Source organism: Triticum urartu, chromosome 7 (assembly GCF_003073215.2).
Source record: "Triticum urartu cultivar G1812 chromosome 7, Tu2.1, whole genome shotgun sequence".
NCBI lineage: Eukaryota > Viridiplantae > Streptophyta > Magnoliopsida > Poales > Poaceae > Triticum > Triticum urartu.
The window spans coordinates 714,278,636-714,300,377 of NC_053028.1; the positions used below are offsets into that span (position 1 = coordinate 714,278,636).

Here is a 21,742-nt window from a genome sequence, read left to right on the forward strand (position 1 = left end):
CAGACAAAGGTAGTTGTACTCATCTCATTACACAAAATAACAACGGACATGGGTTAATTGTAACAAGTAACAAGCTATTGACATTTTTCATGGAGTAAAACAGTTATCTTTTTAGAATGAGTACCGTGGTTGTTATGTATCTCCAATAAGCAAGAAATATGATGCATTCATAATGGGCACTTCAATGCCACAAGATCACGTCAGTTATTTGTACCAACTGCCAAGGCTGGCCGGGCTCTGTTTGGCCACTTGCCTCGGTCACGAAATCACATTTGGACCCAAAAAGGAGAAAGTAAAAAAAAATGAGCAATGATAGAAGCAGTTCAACCATTTTCATTGGGAACATAATATACATGATGACACATACAAAATACTGGGTATTACAAAGTGGAATTGATCTTAAGGGACACATGGATATTAGGATTGTGACCGCAGATCTCTTGTGCACATGTACCACAAATATATACCTCACCTATTAATCTATGATCATGGTGTCAATGTTTCCTCCTAAATCTACATGGAATTAAAGTAAGAGATGGTATGTTGCGCATGAGAAATTGAGAACATGGGTTAATCTATGATCACAGTATCAATGTTTCGTCCTATATCTAAATGGAATTAAAGTAAGAGGTTGTATATTGCCCATGAGAAATTGAGAACATGGGACGAGCAGATGATTAAAGCGTTTCATGGTATGGTTAAAACCAGATGAAAATTCATGACTTAGTGCATGTATACAGAGATACACGATACACCTTCCAGAACCAGTTAACATGGCGATCTTTTTCTTTGTAGCCATTATATTGAGTATGTGATCTGCAATCTTTCATATTTATACTGTTTTTGTTTCCCCCAAGCATTCAGTCAAAGTCATCTTGATCCAAACACCCAAAAAATAGAAAAAAAAAATAGAATCGTTTTACAGCTTACATACGTGACAGGGTATGCAGCCGCAATATCTTCCAATGTAATACTTCTCCCAGCAAGATGCAAAAATAATGCTAGTCCAATTACTCGCCCCGAAAAGGTGAAGTATTCCAGGTGGAGTGGGTACACAGCAGATGCTACAAAGCACAGATAAGTATCAAAAGATATAAGATGCTCAATCAGTACCATCTTGCTTCACAGACATAACCAGTCTCATCGATATTGAGTGCATGAGAGCCACAATTAAATAGAACGAAGAAAGGCCCCACACAAAATAGAAAAAAGAAACAAAAGATTGCTCTTTTGTTCGTATAAGAAGAATTAAGTATTGCTTGATGTGATGTTTACTTTTTGGCGAAGTATCAAGTGAAAACGTCCGTTCAATGAAAACTGAAAACTATCCTCGTGCGCCACTGGATCAAGAAGGTACGGTGCGGATCAAAGATGGAATCTAACCAGCCACTTAACCCCAGTTTTGCAGCTAACTCCCTGCTCCCAGGAGTTAGGCACTCGCGCGAGGGCGTCCTCGTTGTTGGCCCAGACCGGCACCGAGTACTTTCTGGCGACGGTGACGATCGATGACGGACGACGATCCAACTGACTTGGTTCCTGCCCCAAGTGGCTAGATGTGCACGTACAAAGCTAGCACCAGTCTCCGATCGATTCCTTTGTCAGAGACGTATACTAGTACTAATTGCACTACTGCTGAAACTAGCCTAGCTAAACGATCAGACTTGATCGATTCCAGCTAATAGCTCATGTACGCACACGCCGAAACAATATTGATCGCCAAAGGCTCGTCTCGAGCCTTGTTTTCTTTATTGAATCTCACGGTCTGATATACAAGAGGTAGGGGTACACGCATATAAATATGCTTCAGATAGCCTAGAAGCTAACCTACTCGGTCTCTACTTCTAATCCTATCCGGTGACTGTTTCTGTGTACAAACCGGACACAGTGCCACGCACACATCGTCGTGGTTATTCTAACAATCACCCTCCTAAACACGACGTCGTTACGTTACAGCTCCGATGCCGATTCTTCTTCGTATCTCCAAGAACTTCTCTCGATTCAAAACTTTGGTTAGCATATCTGCCATTTGATCATCGGTGTTAATGTAGTTGACCTTCATCTTACCTTCTTCCACACAGTCCTTTATATATTGATACATCGTATTAATGTGCTTGCGCCTTTCATGCCGCACTGGATCCTCGCGTAGAAAAGTTATAGACTCGCCGTCAACATTGAGCACCGCTTGTTCCGGATCTCGATCCATGAGATCACCGTGTAGCCTCCCTAGCCACACACCTTGACACACCGCAGTGGCAGCTGCAATATACTCTATTGCATCAACTATGGGTGGTTTACTCTTCTTGCTCAGCTCAAGACGAGGTTCCATTGAAGCATCAACTGGATTGCAATATTTCATGCCACGGTTTTCAAGTATCTTCCTTGCGTATGCCTTCTGGCATAGTATGATCCCTTCCATCTTTTGATGTACCTCTATCCCGGGGTAGTAGCTCAAAAGACCTAGATCACTCATCTTGAAAAGCTCCTTCATTTGTAGCTTCAACTTTGCAATCACCTCTTCATCTGCTCCAGTAATTAATAGATCGTCGACGTATATGCCAACTAGTAGATGATCCCTTCCTTCACCTCTCTTGTACATTGCATGCTCTAGTGGGGCTTTCTCAAATCCAAGAGAAATCAATGTCTGGTCAAGTTTGATGTTCCACTCCCGAGGTCCTTGCCATAGTCCATACAGGATTTTGTGTAACTTCAGTACCTTGTGCTCTTCTTCCTCTTTGATGAAATCCGGTGGTTGATTCACATACACATCTCCTATCTCGCCGTTCAAAACCATAGAGTTTGCATCCATGTGATGTACTTCCATGATTCCTGAGACGCGAGAGCGATGAGTAATCTCACCGACTCCATCTTTGCAATGGGAACGAACACTTCTTCGAAGTCCACACCCTCTTCTTGCACGTACTCTTTGGCCACTAGCCTCGCTTCATGCTTCACACAATTCCCTTCAGCATCTTTCTTGACCTTAAACTCCCACTTGAGATCCATGGATTTTTCATTGTTGGGAAGATCCACAAGCTCCCATGCATTGTTGTTGCGGATCAACCACAAGTCTTCCTCCATAGCATGACGCCAACACTCCATCATATTTGCGTCCTCAAATTCCGCCGGTTTCTCGGCACTTGCTAGACACTGTGCCCACTCCTGTTCACCATTGCCGGGTCAATCGTCCGAAGAGTATTCTCTGGATGTGGGTGTAACACCGGCCGTAGATGATCGGTTGTAGATGGACGTGTCCTTTTCTTCTGTACTGTCGGAGAAAACCAAATTACTTTTGGAGATGTCAAAGCTCCGATTCCTGGCATTCCTGGCCCTTTCAAACTGCTCTCTGGTGAAGAACGTGCAACTCTTGGGCTGCTACTTTCCTGACCATCAGCCACTAGGTTAACTTCTGTGTGCCCAAGTGCAGCACCTTCTGACGCGTGTCCTTTTTTTGAACCATGCCCACCTTCTAGCATGTTGGAAAGGCCTACAAAGGCTCCCGTGGATGTACCTCCTCCACCGAATGGGCTGCCTAATGATGAACTTGGCGCAACATGCACACCTTTTTCTGACTCGCCCGATCTACTGCGCGATGCAACGCTCGCGTCGATCGACGGCACGAGCGACCTACCGGGTGCAGCACCTCCACTTCTGCTTGGACTAGTCTTGTCCAGTGCGCTACAACTCATGACGCCTGCACTCCTAGCCGAACAGGCTGGCTTCATGTACTCAGCAAACTCTTCTGGTCCGAGCGTAACTTGCCGCACATCTCGACTTGCCCTGCGATCTTTTGACACGACCACATCGAGACGCCTTCGGTCGTGGACTTCTGAAGCCACGTCTTCGTTTATCTTCAGATTTTCTGAACTGCTCTTTCGGTCGCAATTGGCCTCTCTCTGACGTGTCGCACAAAGACTGCTTCTCCATGGCCGCGCACACGCAGCTATCACCGCATCCGCTCCAGCAAAGTTGGCACTTACGTCCATAGCACTGACATAAGTTTCGGAATCACTCCCCGCATCTGTAGCTTCGACACAGGTGTCCGAACCACAATCATGATGGCAAACTTTTTCTTCCGCAAGCTCGACAATTTCTTTAGTCAATGCTTGAGAGTCTGGATCCTTCTCGTCCACCAGTTTACACATCAACATCATGTCACCATCATCTCCTTGCTGGGCAATGAGTGCCTTCTGCTTCGGTGCTTCCTCGCAGTCAACCTTGAAGTGACCGAGGAGGCCACAGTTATAACACCTCACTTTCCTGATGTCAAACTTTCTCCTCGGTGGTGGTGCAGCCTCATCGTCCGAGTCGTCGTCCGAGTCGGTAAGTTCTTTCTCACTGAATGTTACTTCCCCTTCTTCTTGCTGCTGCTCCTGGATCCGCCTTGCTTTTCTAGGGCGTCCCACTGCGCCTTCGTGAGCATCACAAGCTCGTCGTTCCTCTCGTTCACAAGACTATACCGCATACGCTCATCATGAGCCTTGTACCGTCCGACAAGATCGTCGATGGAGAGAGTTGCGAGATCGACGCACTGCTCGATCGCCGTGACAATTTGCAGGTACCGGGGAGGGGCCGCGCGCAAGAATCGCCGGACAACTGAGGCCTCCGTGAGGTTTTCTCCAAGCGCACGGATCCGATTGACGAGAGTAGCCACTCGTGAAGCGAACGCGTCGACAGACTCATCGTCGCCCATGACCAAAGTCTCATAGTTCCTTAGGAGAGTTTGGAGATTAGCTCGCTTGACGCGGGTGTGTCCCTCGAACATGAGCTTCAAAGTATCCCACACCTCCTTCGCCGTTTCTTTGGTGATCAGGTGCTGGAGGACATCCATCGGCATTACCGAGTAAATCGTCGACGCCGCCTGCCGATCCTTCCGGTGCTCGGCTCCCACCTTCTTGAACGCGTCGCCTCCTGGATCAACCGCGTCCCATAGCTCGTTGGCGCGGAGACCATACTCCATGAGGGCCTTCCAGACCCCGAAGTTCTCGCGATCAAACCGTGGGTACGACGAACTCACCGGAGCAGCAAATACTTTAGCCGCACCGGAGTACTCCACCAACTGCTTGTTCTTCTCGTCGTCCGCCATGATCCTCCGTTACTAGAAGATCAACCTTGCTCTGATACCAATTGTTGACCCAGATCGGCGCCAAGTACTTTCTGGCGACGGTGACGATCGACGACGGACGACTCAGGATGGACACGGTCCGGGCCGGTCCGGTCCCTGACCGATCCACTGTTTGGACCGGCCGGCGGCGGTCCGGACCGGACCAGACCGACCAGGCTTGCGGTCCTGTTTTCTAGGACCGGACCGGTGGAGGCAAAGCCCGGGCCGGCCTGAGCGGACCGGCCAACCACCATCAGTAACGAGGTGCGCGGGAGCAGCGGTGAGGTAGGCGACGTGCAGGAGTGCTCTGGCGAGAGGTGGACGACATCGTGAGCGCCGCTCGAGGTGGGCGACGTGCCATGGGTAGTGCGTGGGCGGCGCGGCTGTTAGTCATGAACGTGAACATGTTTATTCATTGCCAGTTTTTGTGTTGCATGCAAGTAATATAGCGAGTGCATGAACCCACGATTTGCAGTGCGCTGGCCTTGCCGGGATTAGCGGCACAAATCGGACGTGTAGATAATCGTTAGATGGTGCCGTAATTTTTGGAACCAACCTTGTTTCCCTCGTACTTCCTATTTTCTGATCGACTGAAAAACACTGCAAAAGAAACGGCACCGTGGATGGCGCGTGATTATAGGAAGTGTCCGGTACTAAATCTAGCTCCTTCTAAAACAATAATTGTCTCATTTGATGGACGAGAAAATTACGGGGGAGCATTCCTTTGCGTGCGTGCTGTGCGGAAACGGCTGGCGGCGATCCGAAAATCACGGCCAGGCGTTTATCCCACAGTCCAAAAAAATAGTACTTGCCGTGCCATGGCACTGAAATCCCCAGCCATGGCATGAATTCGTCCGACAGTTGGGGTCGACGGCATGGTCGAGAACTCGAGAACGGCGGCGGTGCACGCACGGCAGCGACGGCGAGCGGCGGCAAGAGGCCACGGGGCACGGGGAGGAGAGGAAGGAAGCTGTGGGCAAGCTCAGGGACACGGTGGTTCAGCCCAGGTCTGCCGGTGGCCACGACGACGAGGAACGGCAACAGCGATGACTATATTTTCTCGGTCCACTCGGTTGGACCGGTTAAAGACCGGACCAGACCGAGAACTTTTCGGGCCTAATATGGCAAACCGGACCGTCCATTTTATGTAGCGAGCTAGGACCGAGCGGGCCAAGACCGAACGGGCCACGAGCGGGCCGAAAAGCCCGCTCGGTACGTCCAGCCTGACGGACGACGAGCACCAGTCTCCGATCGATTCCTTTGTCAGAGACGTATACTAGTACTAACTAGTAGAGTGTCCGTGCGTTGCTACGGACTTTTGAAATAGTTTACAAGAGTTACATGTTAAATTCCACACGTACAAACAATAAAACACAAATACAATTATTTAATAACTAAAGTTCATTTTTGCAATGTAAATTGATAACATGAAGAAAAATTAACGACATGTCCATGTAACAAACCAAGCGATGTTCCAACTAAACATCTATTACAAAACTATTAATATCTAGATGATGCGCTTAAGTAATTCTTTCACAATATCAGGAAAAGTTTCCTTTAGCTTCATTCCCACGATGTTTTAGCAAGTGTAATAAAAACTGCTTTCTCAATTCATACCCATCCTGCACAAACAATACATTTAGTTAGTATGAAAATTTCACGCTGAAGGTCTTAAAACATGTAACTGACAATACTCACCGTGCAAATCGGCTTGACCAATTCTTTACCGTTCCACCAGAGCATAAAATGAAAAACAAAATAGCCAGACACATTCCTGCAAAACTTTAGATTAATAATATATAGAATATAGTGATAACAAAAGTAAATATTTTTGTTATGAATTCATTATCCGTCTATACTCGTTGGAACACCGAACGGAAATAAACGTTGCCATTTAAATATATCAAAATTCCAACCAGGCAACTTTATTTCGAGTGCTTTTTTGAAATCCCTTGCAAAACTTTTTAATTTCAGTGCATGCCTCAATTCTTTTTCCTCTAACGATTGTGATGTTTGAATAGGATCCAGAATATATAGACGACGTGCCTCTTTCTCGATGACGTACAAGATGTATCGGCCGATGGATGCATAGGGAAGATAAATCTACAAGTGGAGCTATTAGAAACAACAATAAACCATGATAACAATGGACAAAATACTTTACTTACCTTGTTGCACGATGAGATGTCGTTGTCCATCCCAGGCCAGCTATCAAATAATGTTGCCAACGTCTGGATAGTTTCCTTCTCGCAAAACTTCTGACCTCGTGTTGACTCTAGCATCATGGACTAAGTAAAAAAAAGAAATATTTCTTCAACATGTTGATGCTAATGACACATAGAATGAAGAGTTACGATAACTTACACAAAATCGTAGATCCATGTAGTGCACAGGAGGGTATGTGAACAATACTCTCTCGTCACATGCCAGCATACGCACGGCTGTGTTGAAGCAATCATTGTCCATGGGCTGCTCTATGTTAACTATGCACTGAAGTTTCTTAAGACTTAAGCCCATTGGATCGGGTGTCGAGCTCCGGACCCATACCTTCCTATAAATTGAATGGTAAGTAGAACAATAATATACAACCTCACATTAAATATTGATACCTGATACTTACTCCAAACAACCGGCATCATCGATGGACAGGATGTAGTTGCAGAGGCCGGCAAGTAATTCACGTTGGTCCGTGGGTATGATAGTGATTGGTGCAGGACATTTGTCTTTGACTACGTCAGATGGATTGTCCAATATATTGAGATCAGAATTAGCTAAAGTTTTTTGATCGTCAGGTTGATGGTATATGGGACCTCCTTTTAGCTTATTCAGCTCTGAATCGAGCAAAATGACAGCTAATTTTTGTCGAAAATGTTTCATATCCTCCTACAAGATATATATAAAAACAATTTATATATTATTTTGAGATAAAATAACGAGATAATGTATAAAAATGAAATACCTGGGTGAATTGGTCTGACAGTGCATGTGATGTCCAGTATTCCATATAATTTAGCATAAACAGTCCACATGATACACTATAGTATTATAAAATAATGCTTTAGAATACCACACAGATGAATCAAATAAACAAACAATTGTAACAAGTGCTTACCCATCGGTTTGTATTGCCTCATGAAACTGCTCTACAACTGTCCATTTTGTAACATTCAGATCGGGCCACTTATGACCTCTGATAAAATCTGGTTTATGCTCTACAAGTTTCAGACACTTCTCGAGTCCTAGTAACTATTTTATATATAAGAAATAGTAGGGATCAAAGCAAACAAAAACATATGTTAAGATGAATAAAAATAATAGATAGTTACCGTAGTTGCAAGGTCATTGCGTTTGACCCGAGAACCAAGTGAGTCCAAAATACTTGAATCTCACGTTTTTGTGCATTGAAGACTGCTAGGTACCAATGGTAGCCTGGTATGTTAATCGGAATGAATAACTGGTGTAAATATCATACAAGTCACGGTCGCAATTAGATATAAATATTAATAAATCATTATACATATGAATTAATAAAAACAATATATAATTATATGCATGGATAACGAGACAAAAACTAACCATGTCTTGCTGTAGATAAGTATTAACATGATGCACGATGTGGTGATATTTTGATGGGTCTATGTCTCTTTCCCCGTCTTCTTTTATCTGGCCAGATACAAACGTGCTAACAATGTGTACCTTTTCACCCGCTCTGTCTTGTAGATGATCGTGAGCAAGCATGCAATATATGTAAGCATTTATCACCTATAATCAACATTTAGATTATGTGTACATTTTATGATATTAAATATTGTTCATATTATTAATTACAAAGTTTGTGCAATTGGTCTTACACCGTCATGTAAGAACGTATCATCTTTCATAAGGCATTCCAAATCGTCGGTTGATAACAAGGCATCTCCAATATCCACGAACTGGGTATTCTTGGGGGCAGACTTGATTGATTCGATGACTGTAATATCCCTAGGGGTACAAACATAGTCTGCCGAATTCATAAATAAATGAGCCAATTTAGCAATCAAACTGAGCAAAAATAGTTGAATACAAGAGGCAATATCACAAAAATAAGATTGATAGTAATATTAAAAAATATCTTGTGAGATAACATGTAAATTAGCATCCTTTTTTGGTTTGTTATGAGATATAACCTCTTCGACATTTTTATGTTGTGAATTTTTGTCCCCTTGTAGCAACATCGCATATGAACCCTCAATGGATTCTTTCCGTGCATCTCCAAAGTCCATATCCATGTCTCCTATATTCTAAAAAAACAAAAATATAAAAATAGACCTTTCGTGTTATCATGTATAATATACATACAGAGGAAGGTTAGCTATATGCACCTCTTCTCGTGGTGTTTCAGTACGGTCTGTCATCGTTACATCAGTGCATATGTCGGAACCCATCACTTTGTATCTACGATGAAATATATATGATGAAATATAAATGATGTTTTCTACTGCATAATATAATCATATATAATATCTGAAAAAATAGTAGTGATAATAACACACTATTTTCTCTATAAAAAACATATTTGACATTATTAGGAAAAAATGTTGATTAAATAATTTAAATAATTGTACTAACACAAAATTAGGGGAAAACAACAAACAGTAATGTTCATATATAATGAGTAGTCATATGAAAATTATTTAAATTATTTATATAGGCCATGGAAATTTGTCAAACAAAAGAAAAAAACATGCAAACAAACCTTCTTCAACCAAGTAGATTTATTTATACATCAACCAAGTTTTGTTGTGGTACCCTTAGTATATGAAAGATAAATATAAAAAATATTTATTTTTATGAACAATATTTAATGAATAGAATATATATACTTTATTGTTTCTGTTTAATAAATAAATATAAATTACCTTATCCACATTATATTTTTTCTGAGGGATTACATTATAACTGAACAAATGGGCCGGCACTTACCGGCCAGGAACGCGTGGTGGCCTCCACGGCCCATGCACTATAAAGTTGCCTAACGGGCCGGCTCGACGGCCCACCTGGCACGCTGGCGTCTGGGCCCAAACCCTAACACCATTCACTCACCACACTCCTCTCCACTCACTCATTTCCTCTCGCCCTCTCCCCTTCCCCGCCGCGTGCCTCGACGACCCGGCGCCCGCGCGACTCCGCCCGCCGACCGCCGGATCCCATGTCGCGGCAAATCTTGGGGTGGCCTCACCGGCCCTCTCCACCCCCACCAGCAGCTCGGCCCCCTCCCCCCCCCCCGCCGCATGGCCGCGCGCCTCGACGAGCCGGTGCCCGCGCGACTCCACCCGCCGGATCCATCCCATGTCGCGGCAGATATTGGAGCGCGTGTTTTTACCCCTCGCTACTACTAAGTTGATAGTAACCCGCGCTACTACTAAGTAGTCTCTATCATGCCCCCCTGGGACATGCCATAGTAATAGCGAGGGGTATGAACCCGCGCTACTACTAAGTTGATAGTGGTAGAGCGGGTTTATACCCCTCGCTACTATTAAGTAAAAGGTAGGTGAAGTCCCCATATCCTCGGCTGAATCCCTCCTCTCTCCCACACTCTCCCATTCCCCTTCTCCTCCCACCCGTGATTCCCATCCTTGCCCACCGCCGCCGCCGATCTCACACCTCGGCGCCTTCCCCAAATTCGGTGACCTCTCCCATCGCAGCCCCCTCCCCGGCCCCTCCTTCCTCCTCCGTTGCTGGAAGGAGAGGGAAACCAGCAGAACATCGTCCATGGCGGCGACCAGATCCACCATGGATGCAACCACTTGCACCTCCTCGCTGGGACAAGGCCTCCTGAGGACATGCGAGCACCATGGTCAAGGGTCCTACGACAAGCAGTAGCAGGTCACCGGGCTTCATCTAGGTTTCGAGCGTCGGCTCCAACTTCGGCGGCCACCAGTGAGTTCCTCCTCCTACTCCTCTCTATCTCTCTCTCTCTCTCTTCCTCATTCAAATAATTTTCTCTTCTTTTGTAGCAGATGAGAGGTGCGGGAACGAGTTGGGTGGGGAGCCACCATCACCATGGACAACTTCAGCCCCTCCAGGACCAGCAACAAACATGGTTGGAGAGGACGATGATGCCCAGCAGCAGCAACCATGGATGAAATTTATTTATTTTAATTCCCAATTAGTTAGTAGTAGCACGGGGCCCTAACAATCTTCTTAATAATCAAGAAAACATCAAAGCTTTTGCCTTGTGTTTGAATTTATTTACTCATACTCATTTCCTCAACTAAAATTCAGATATATCAAATGTGTTTTTTACCAGTATTTTTTTCAACTTTTATAGATATTATTTATACAGGAAACCTTTTAGAGCATCAAATGATTATGACTATAAAAATAATGGATTTTATTAGAACAATGTGAAGTAAATCAGACACGGCCGATAAAAAGAAGACAATCTCTCCCCCATCACTGCCTAGTACAGTAGTCTACATAGTAGTATTAAGAAAAAAAACGTTAGATTTCTCAAAAAAAATGTTAGTCATCCTCTCCACTGCCGCCTCACATTCTTCTCTGGATAGTTCCCCACCACTGCCTCACAATCTCCTCCGTTCCCCATTCTCTCCACCACAACCAGCGCTCCCTGGTCAGGCCGCCCCCTCCCCTTCGTCACCACCGCCGGCGCTCCCTAGTCAGGCTGCCCTCCCCTTCGTCACCAGCGTCGCCCCTCCCTAGCAGGCCGCCCCTCCCCTTCGAATCAGATCGCAGAAGTGGCCGGGGAGATCCTCGAGCTCGGCATGCTCGCGCCAGTGGTAGGCGCCGTTGGATGCGAACGCGGAGGCTCGGGACTTGCACGCCCTACTCTACCTTGTTCCTTCCAATCCGGCCTGAAGTGCTCGAGGAGGCGCTCGAGGTCGGCATGCTCACCGGCGACGCTGGGTCCCTCCATTCTCCTGGTTCCCTCACCGTCGCCAACATGAGCCTCTCCACCCTCTCCCGCGCGATCGTCCAGGTCTAGGTAATCTCTCTCTCCCTGACCCTGCCGTATGCTCCTCCCCGTCAATTCGGTTAGTCGCCAGGTGCATCGCCTCACTGAGATATCACAATGAATATTCCTTTTCAAGACTCTCCATATTTTTTCTGTTAAAGGGCTTTGTTAAAAAGTCTGATTTAACTGAGTATTATTCTGCTCTAAATTGCAGCCCCTTCTGGTTGTGAGTGGATCCAAGAGTTCACATGATGCAGTATCTTTTTGAAAGATGATACATTATCTTCATAAAAGAAAGGAAGTTGGAGAAGTTATTACTGAAGAGGAATTCAGTGGTATGTGCTTCTCAAGAGCTAAACTGGAACAAGAAGTGCATGACTCTCATGCCTACACTAACTAATCAGGTAGCATATGCAAATTTTTAACCATACTACATCCAGATATGACATTTGAATATAAAAACTGGCAATTCATATTATAAAATGGAACAAAAATGGGTGTCGCGTTTATTCTTTAGAGAGTGTGTTTTCTATTAGAATGGTTCCTTTCAAGAATGTAATATGAGAAATCATCTGCTTAGTTGGTGGTTGTATTGATGATTCGGCCCTTAATGGTTCAGACTTCCCGAAGGAGAAGAAGGAGGTGCGGAAAGAGGATGGGAGCAACAAATCTGAATCAAAGAGTATGTTTTGTTGTGGATCTTCTATGGAATGTTGTTGCTAGTAACCAAGCATGCTTTCTCTTTAGTTCCTCTATGAAAGTAGCTTCAAATTGGGATTTTGTTGATGATTTGCAAAGCTTAATTGAGACATAATTCTCTCAGTTCCCACTTTTGCAAATCGTGATTGTTAGTTGAAGTTAGTTGGTTCTCCCGATCCCAGTTGCTTCTAATGCAGGTCTGTAGTCCTGAGTTTAGTGGGTGATTCTATACGATCTTGCGATGATTATAACTGCAACACTTGAGGGTTGGTAGTAGCACATGCCCAAGGCTTGATGAACTCGTATGGCTTTTGTTCTCTTTCTTTTGGAGGGGAGAACTCTTCCACTTGCTTCTGCCTTTTCATCAGCTTCCATGCTGCAGTTTGACAATTTTTATTTCGGTGTTATTTTTTGGGTTCCCTTTTCCCATCTTTTATGTTTGTCGATGGGTCATTAAAACAGAAAACGGTGATGTATGAACCATTTTGACCAATGATTTATTCATTGTGTCCACCAGTGATCTTTTGAGATACTGACGCTTGTATTTTTTGGAATTAGGGGTGAGAATTACTTATCGATGACTCGGGCATCAACTCTTGATTTTCGGCGGAAGACACAGGGTCAGAACAACTGGTCTGGGCCGTTGCGCCCAGTAAATGCCATCAAAAATAAATTCCCTACCTACAAGAATGGTACGAATGGGATAGTCATCAAATTTGCCGATGAGCCAGAAACGCCATGACTTATGGAGTCTGTTGCCAAAGAGACAGCAGATCTGCTTGATCGGCGTCAGCGTCTTTCAGTCCGCGAGCTCGCAATGAAATTTGAGAAGGGCCTCAGTACTGCCACATTATTATCTAACGAGGTATGGGTCTTCCTGATTCCTGAACACTCATTTAGCAATTGGTTCAGTTATTACAGACCTTAAGTTATTGCATTGGCTTTAACTCTCAGGTTAAATGTAAACAAGTGGCTTTATTGGAGCGAGACATCCTTCTGAAGAATCTAAAGAGTGTATTGGAGTCACTGAGAGGTCAAGTAGCTGGCAAATATAAGGATGAAATTGAGGAATCGGTATCTATGGTTCGTTTTTCTTCTTTTGAACCATATTTACAGCCACGTGAAGGATTATTGTTCCTCAGTGCGTTTTTAGAGTATCTTTAATGACGCTGCAAGTGTTCTAAACTAACCAATATGGTTTCTTAAAAGAAGTCTCCAGCTAAATATATATGCCTAAATCATCCCTTTGTTTGCGAGCACTTTAATAGTTTGACACTTTCTATAGGTGGATATTTTAGCAGTTCAGCTGTCCAAAACAGAAAATGAGTTGCTTCAGCAGAAAACCAAGGTCACGAGAATAGCGACTTCACTAAAACTGGTGAGTTGATCCTTGTACTTTGGAAGTATCTTTATTCTATGGACCTTTGTAAGCACATTTTAGTACCATGATCCATTCTGTGTTCTCTGTTTACAATGTACTATCAAATGTCATGTGTATTTTCCCTGCTTGCTACTGGCTTTGGAGGAAAACTTAGTTCCGTCGTTTTTAAATGTAAATTATCTGCCATGATTAAGCAAGCCAAGCTGAAGTTTTGCCTTTGTTGGGACTTCTGAAACAGACTATCAAACAGTACTACAAATTTGAAATGGTGTTCTTTTCTTGCAAATGCACAACAAATTTTCAGGGGCCTGCCGATGGTTTGTTGAACAGCAAATTTTTAGGAGTTCTTCCTGATTTTCTTACCATGGTTAAGAAAATAACATGCTGGCAATGATTTGTGCGTAAAGCATGTTCCAATTCCTCTTGGATTGGCGCGTTGTTTTAGTATTTTTTATAAACATCATTTATCCATATCAAGTATGCTTAATCTTGGTATATTCCCATTTTTTCATTTTGACAAATCATTCTTTCTATATCGTTCACAGGCTTCTGAAGACGCTAGGAGATTGTTGACGAAGAACGAACTAATGCACACATGGAGATTGAAAATGCTAGAGCTGCTGTACAAAGAGTTCAAAAAGTACTTAAAGAGAAAGAGAACAGTTCACAAAGAATTAGAAAGCAGGTAAATTGTATATAATTTTATGAGCAGCATATTATCTTGTTTTCTGTACTTTAGTACCAAGCTTACCTGGAACTTATGCCTGAATCTATATTCCTTATGTATTCTTTTATTTATGTCATATACAATTACTCCCCTTGACTTCTATACAGTTTTTCTGTTCAAAACCAGTGGTAGTTTATTTTAATTTGACTATGCAACCTTCCACGTACTGCATCATACAGCAACAGATCTTCCTGCCCAACTTTGCTTTTATTGCTTGCTTGTCCAGATGTTGTGCTTTGACACTATCCTCAATTTGTTATACTCATTGTATTACTTGCTCTATCTTGAGAATGTAGATTCATTCGGTTGGGATATAGTTGGTATTAGAGTATTACATATCCATTGTGAATAATTTTAGACTATTCCATCGAAGCATTTTGTCCTCATGCAATTTCTATTACATGTAATGACTTAATATTATGACTCTGATGATATATATCTTCATGCAGTCCTATTATATTTGTTTGTTTTCTGGCATGTTGAAACACTTAATAAGTTATTTGTTTGTTTTTCTGGCTCAAATATATATATGAGATTTCATTAAAAAGTTAGGCAGTCAACTATGGTCATGACTTAAAAAGTTAGGTGTATGACACACATGCGATGTCCAGAATAGACTGTTAGCCTATAATATCTGAAAGAACTGTTTGTATTCAGTTGCAGCCCACCTAATAGGACTGCTTGATTCCGTCGAGTATGGAAAAAGTGAAAGGTATTTTACGGTCTCTTTTCCGTTCTTCTTCTGTTACTTGCATATTTTCTGTGGTATCATTCAAGTCATCTACTGATGTCTTCCTTGGGTTTCTCTCAAAAGTGAAAGGTAAAAACAACATGATAGCAAACGAGTATGGAAAAAGCACAATCATTTTACCTTCTATATTTTTATCTGCAATTACATCAGACGTGCCCGTAGCTTTAGGAGGATATGTTGATTCATTATGCGAGATTGATGTATCAACCGAGCTAGCTGGTCATCTAATATAACATGCTTGGTTAGTATTTATTAAAATGGCTGAACCATGAATGCTAGGATGTAACATAAAGTAATCTTACTTGAATTACAAAGGGGATGAAGATCAACTTTCCTGTGCTTATCATCTCACGTGGGTTTGATTAGCTGCCCCAACATATGATCTGCCCCAACATTAGTTCCTATTGTAATCCAGCATGGGCGTTCAGAAAGCAAAGAGAAGTTAAACATAATCACAAATAGTATGATTGTCAAATACGCACATATAACTAACGACATTGTAAATCCACCAAATATGTACCAGGGATCACATATGAAGATTGTTGAACATTTGTGATATCACATAGAGTACGGCGGTGAACAATCGGCCCATCGTCTAGATGGTTTATAAAACCATCTGACTTCTTAGTGCGATAAGATGCCCGCCTCCATGCGTTGATAAGATCCCTATGGTCTACCATTTTTACAACAAATATGAGAGTTAGAGAACAAAAAAAGTATGTACAAATCACTTAGATAGATGTTGATACAACATCTATGAAACCAACACGGGGAACATCTATGAAGTCAGGTTACTATAACGATTAATTTGCATACTATAGGTATTCAGAAAAACCCAAGAGTAGTCAGCAAAATCACGCTTAAATACTTACCAGTCTTTGAAAGGGATGGCTGATTATCCTCTTGTAACCTGACCATATCCTCCTCTTTTTTCTTCCGATAAGATTCACGCCTCTATGCGTTGAACTGCTGCCTTGTTTCGCCAACGTTTTTTTCTTCATTACATACAGCTACTGTTGCATGCTGCTCGGAAGTTTTGTCATCTACACTACGTTAAGCGTAAAAACCACAAAGCCCATTAAGCTCATCCGGGAAAATGGACTAAACCTCTCTGATCCGCTACCGGAGATGTCGATTTGGAAGCTGTATAAGCATGCCTGTGAATACCTTGAGTATCACCTCGTAGCTTAGTCATACCATCCTTATTATTCTCAGAATACAATGGAATCCCGTCGTTTGAAGGTTCCCGCCCTACATCTTAGCAATCAACAAAATATACAGTATGCACGAAACATTAGCAGCAATCTTGACACAGTCTTATACCTGCTCCCGTCGTGTAAATATCGTGAATATTTGCATGTAAGGGTATGAAGTTTGCATTGTAGTCTCCAACATTTATCCCGCTCGTAAGGACTGCAACACATAAAATGCATTCTGCCACTTTCAGAAATGCACGTGAGGCAACATTTATAACCAATCTTCGCACATTATTATACCTGATTCCGTCGTGTAAACGTTATCAACAATTTCAGCTACGGGTATGATGCTCGCATTGTGTTCTGCATCACTTCTCCCGCTTGTAAGACCTGGAAGACATTATGCATACAGTCTGTCACTGTCAGATATTCAGGTCTCGCAACTAAACAAAAACATGGTAGACTGCATCATACCTGTAGTTACGTCATCTTCTGGTTGATGTTCGCGTGCCGTGCTTTTTGAATTCCCCATATGCAACTATTGAATGGCAAAAATCATGAAGACAGAAATGGTAGTTCTTTGATGATCTTCACCAACATGGTAATTTCTTCTACATCTTTGACATTCTGCAAGGGTTATTGTTCTACATATATACTGCAACATGTTGCTAGCATATACTGCAATTGTATTTTATTCTACATATATACTGCAATGGCACTTTCATCTACATCTTCTACATCTCTGTACTTTATTGGAGTGCAAGTGTTTTTGTTCTATCTTTAGTTCAGCACAAGTGGAAACATACTCTTGGGTCCTGTATGGTTTATGTTTTCTTTTTTGCCATATTCACTCAAGTGCAGGATGCAGGATACTCCTTGGTACAAAAAAATGCCAATTGCCAACTGTAAACATGTGTACTTGAGTCTATTTTTAACATGAAAAAAACCTAAACTGTGTGCAACAGAAATCAATCTCGCAGGCGGATCCATCCCTGTGAAAGCACTTGCCATGGCTGTATGACATGCGATGGATGTATGGGCTGTGAGATGTATGAGATGCGATTGTATGGCATTTGAGATGTATGAGATGCGATTGACGTATGAGATGGTTTGTATACCTATTTTTCGGATCCAGGACGTGTTCTGGCCGGATCCTGGACGTATCCGCGTATACTCGTCTAGGATCAGCGCCGGATCCTGGATCAAGGGCGAGGAGTTCAGCGCGGCGGCGAAGTGATGGAGGGCGGCGGCGACCTGAAGGACCAGTGCCGGATCGTCGAGGTGTTCAGCGCGGCGGCGAAGTGATGGAGGGCCGCGGCGACCTTGTCCAGGATCGACGCGGATGGAGGACGGCGAGTGAAGCGGGGGCGGCGACCTCGACCACGATGGAGGGCGGCGACGATGGAGGGCAGCGACTGAAGCGCGGCGGCGTAGGGATGTAGGGCGGCCACGAAGGGAGACCTCGCTCGATAACAGGACTCGTCGCTCCTACGTGCGTCCGCACGGTTTTTCTGTCGCTGGTTAACCGTCGTAGGTTTTTTTGTCGCAGGTTAACCTTCGTACGTCTATTGAGGGTCACATGTGGATAGGTGCGGGTTCGGGCCTCACGAGGAGGTTTTTTTGGTTTGTGGTGGCTTAGTCAAAGGTGGGAGGAGGTACCAAAATAAACCATGGAAGGTGGGACTAAAAAAACCTGGAAGCGAGACTACCAACTGCTCCTTTAGGAGTAGAGATTGCACTACTGCTGAAACTAGCCTAGCTAAACGATCAGACTTGATCGATTCCAGCTAATAGCTCATGTACGCACACGCCGAAACAATATTGATCGCCAAAGGCTCGTCTCGAGCCTTGTTTTCTTTATTGAATCTCACGGTCTGATATACAAGAGGTAGGGGTACACGCATATAAATATGCTTCAGATAGCCTAGAAGCTAACCTACTCGGTCTCTACTTCTAATCCTATCCGGTGACTGTTTCTGTGTACAAACCGGACACAGTGCCACGCACACATCGTCGTGGTTATTCCAACACTCGTTATCCCCTCCTTAGTTCTCCACCCGCGCGAGGGCAACCTGGAGACGGCGGCGATTGGACGGCGACTGATGGCGCCGGCACTCCACTAGCGGTGGACACTTGAAGGCCGTGGTGGAGACCTGGCGCTGATCCCACGGGCGGGAGGCCGAGCGGCCGCGTCCTCCGCCTACCTGCCCTTCTTCTCCATGCGCGCTGGCCGTGGCCGCGGCGGCGGCAGCGGCGCTGGTCCCACGCAACCTGGCGACCTGGCGCTGCTCCCATGCGAGGGAGATCAAGCGGCCGCAGGCTCCGCCTCGCTGCCTTTTTTCTCTGCGAGGGAAACTGATGTTTTGCTGTCCTTGATGTTTTGCTGCACCTAAGTGAATGTGAATGTACAGAAAGTTCTTGAATGAATGTGGATGTACAAGAAATCTAAAGCTTTGCTCTTTGCTATTGTTGTACATACTGAAGTTGCAGCTTTGCAGAATGAACGCGAATTGGTTGCAGATTTCTTTGTAATTTCCCCTGTTAAAAGTGAAGCATTTTGCTTTCCCATTGCTCTCGAGGCGCTGTTGTATAACTAGTTGAGCAACTTTCTTTCAGTGACATGGATTCGGCTTTACTTCCCTGCCATGCTTGGACTGGTGGTTAACTTGCCCCTGATAATTACACACCACAGCACACGCACGGAGAGCAACAGCATATTAATAGCATGAGCAGGCAGGGTGCTCATGCTAAGCTAAATGTCCTCTCTTGTGTACATAATTTTTCCATTTCTGTGCAGTAAACTAGATCAAATATCTTGCAAAAATATCAGCTGCGACAACAATATTTTTGCTCTGAAAAATAAAATTCCGTCATTGCCATTTCATGTAGCACATATTCAGACATAAATATTCAGAAAAACTACAATATTCAGAGATAAAATGATAATCTCCTAGCCAAATATTGGCACAAAGGCCATCTAAAATTCATCAAACACATGAGCTTCACTACCAATTTTTCGTTCAGAGAAGCATCACAACCGCGTCTTCTGATCTTTCTCGCATGTGTTCTTTTGTTCTCCATTCGAATATATCTTGGGTTTAACACCAAGTTGTCTTTCAAAGATGCATCATAAGATTACTACGAGCAGCAGTGATGCGTGTTCCGTAGAGCAATGGCCCATGGCCGTGGTCGGCGTAGGGTGCGGGATCACGGCCGTCACCGGCGGAGGGAGGGGACGCTGGGGACGGCGCAGTGCGGGGGCTCAGGCCAGGCGGAGGGCTAGAGATGATGGACGCGGCCGTCGGAGAGCTAGGGCATATGGCGATCGGCGCAGGACTAGACTCCATGGCGGCACATACACTACTGGAATAACCCTATATGCCTACGGCCTTATCTATGCCGACGGCTTTTTGTCGGGGCCGTCGGCATAACTTGAGCTACGCAGACGGCCTGGGAAAAGCCGTCGGCATACCTTCATCTATGCCTACGGCAGCATACCTTCATCTATGCCTACAGCAGCCGTAGGCATAGTTAGGCCGTCGGCATATATCGATCTATGCCTACGGTGGCCGTAGGCATAGTTAGGCCATCGGCATAGATGTGGCCCTGGTGGCCCAGGGACAAACGGCGGGCTGACGCCGTCAAATCTATGTCGACGGCCCTGACGGCGACCGTCGGCATAGATATTATCTATATTTTTTTAGTAGGAGCTTCCACGTGGCAGAGCTATGCCGACGGCAAAGCCGTAGGCATAGTTTTTCATCTATGCCTACGGCCTTGCCGTAGGCATAACCCCGCCACGTGGCGCCTCCTGGCAGCCCCTGGCCAAGAACTATGCCTACGGCCATGCCGTAGGCATAGATATTATTTGTTTTTATTTTAAATTATTTTTATTTTTAAGTTAAATTTTGTTTAATTTAAATCTAACTTATCTAAACTTAAACATACACAAATTATACATCGATTTAGGGTAGAATTTTCCATAGATTATGAATATCCAGTTTGTTTTTGTTTTTGAGTATGTTAGAAATGTGGCCTCCTGTACTTTTGCATGTAGGTCCTTCTGCTTTATTAAAATCATAAGTAATTGATACTTGGATTGATTTTGACAAAATTTATATGGTTTTTTATCAGAATCTTGAAAGGATTATGTGTTATACTATGTTTCAAATTTGAACAAACTTAAATCATGTTTGCTTCATCAGATTGTTTCAAGGACTGTGGTGGCGGGTGCAAAGGCAACTAGCTCAGGAGTGTGACCCTTCATGGACGCCGATGCCGCTGTCACTTGGGGGGAGGAAACGGCCATGTCAGGTTGACATGAAGGGAATCTTATGGTGGGTTTGTCCCAGACCTTGTTCTCAAGTGATCCTATGGGCCGACCTATCACAACCAGGTGAAAACGTCCATTGGTCAAAGCTCGTCCGGTGAAAGTCAAAGGCGTAGATTTCCGGGTCAACTTGTCCAGGGTTCGGCTGACCGGGGACCGGTTCGGCTGACCGAGTCCTCATACATGCCGAAAGATGTGGTGCCATGTCTAAAGAGGCAATACGCGGCTCCAGTGTGAGGTTCGCCCTCATGAACGGCGATGCAATCGAAGTAATCCTTCTGCGGTTTTGGCGTTGCATGAATATTCCTGAACACTTGAGCATAATCAATTCATGAGATTTTTACACAGTGCAGACACATATGATATAATATGTGTGGCAATTTCTTATATTTTTGTAAGATGCAGGAGTATGTGAAAAAAATCCCCCACCATGGATTGTTCTTCGCATGTCTATGAGTGTGGTCGAGGGCCTTTGGGGGCTAGCTACGCCATCAAATCTTGCGCCAGGTCCTCTTACATGTCTGGAATTGTGCTATCAGGTGCAAACAAACGACATGCGGCTCCGGAGTGTGACCCCCTTCACGAAAGGTGCTGCCGCCGGC

General features: G+C 44.2%; 1 protein-coding gene across 3 annotated transcripts; it reads left to right on the top strand.

Moving 5' to 3' along the window:
• The first annotated feature begins 11,938 nt into the window (after positions 1-11,938).
• Positions 11,939-15,900, top strand: LOC125524087 (stomatal closure-related actin-binding protein 1-like). 3 transcript variants are annotated; one of them, XM_048689161.1, is made up of 8 exons: positions 11,939-12,086; positions 12,271-12,460; positions 12,676-12,738; positions 13,314-13,620; positions 13,710-13,838; positions 14,041-14,133; positions 14,682-14,821; positions 15,521-15,900. In XM_048689161.1, the coding sequence occupies exons 4-8, from the start codon at positions 13,501-13,503 to the stop codon at positions 15,546-15,548; spliced, it is 510 nt and encodes a 169-aa protein (XP_048545118.1). In that variant the 5' UTR covers positions 11,939-12,086; positions 12,271-12,460; positions 12,676-12,738; positions 13,314-13,500; the 3' UTR covers positions 15,549-15,900. The 3 variants fall into 3 exon arrangements, with proteins under 3 accessions (XP_048545118.1, XP_048545119.1, XP_048545120.1); XM_048689162.1 differs by having other exon boundaries at positions 12,271-12,391; XM_048689163.1 differs by lacking the exons at positions 11,939-12,086; positions 12,271-12,460; positions 12,676-12,738 and adding an exon at positions 12,805-13,057.
• The last annotated feature ends 5,842 nt before the right edge of the window (positions 15,901-21,742 follow it).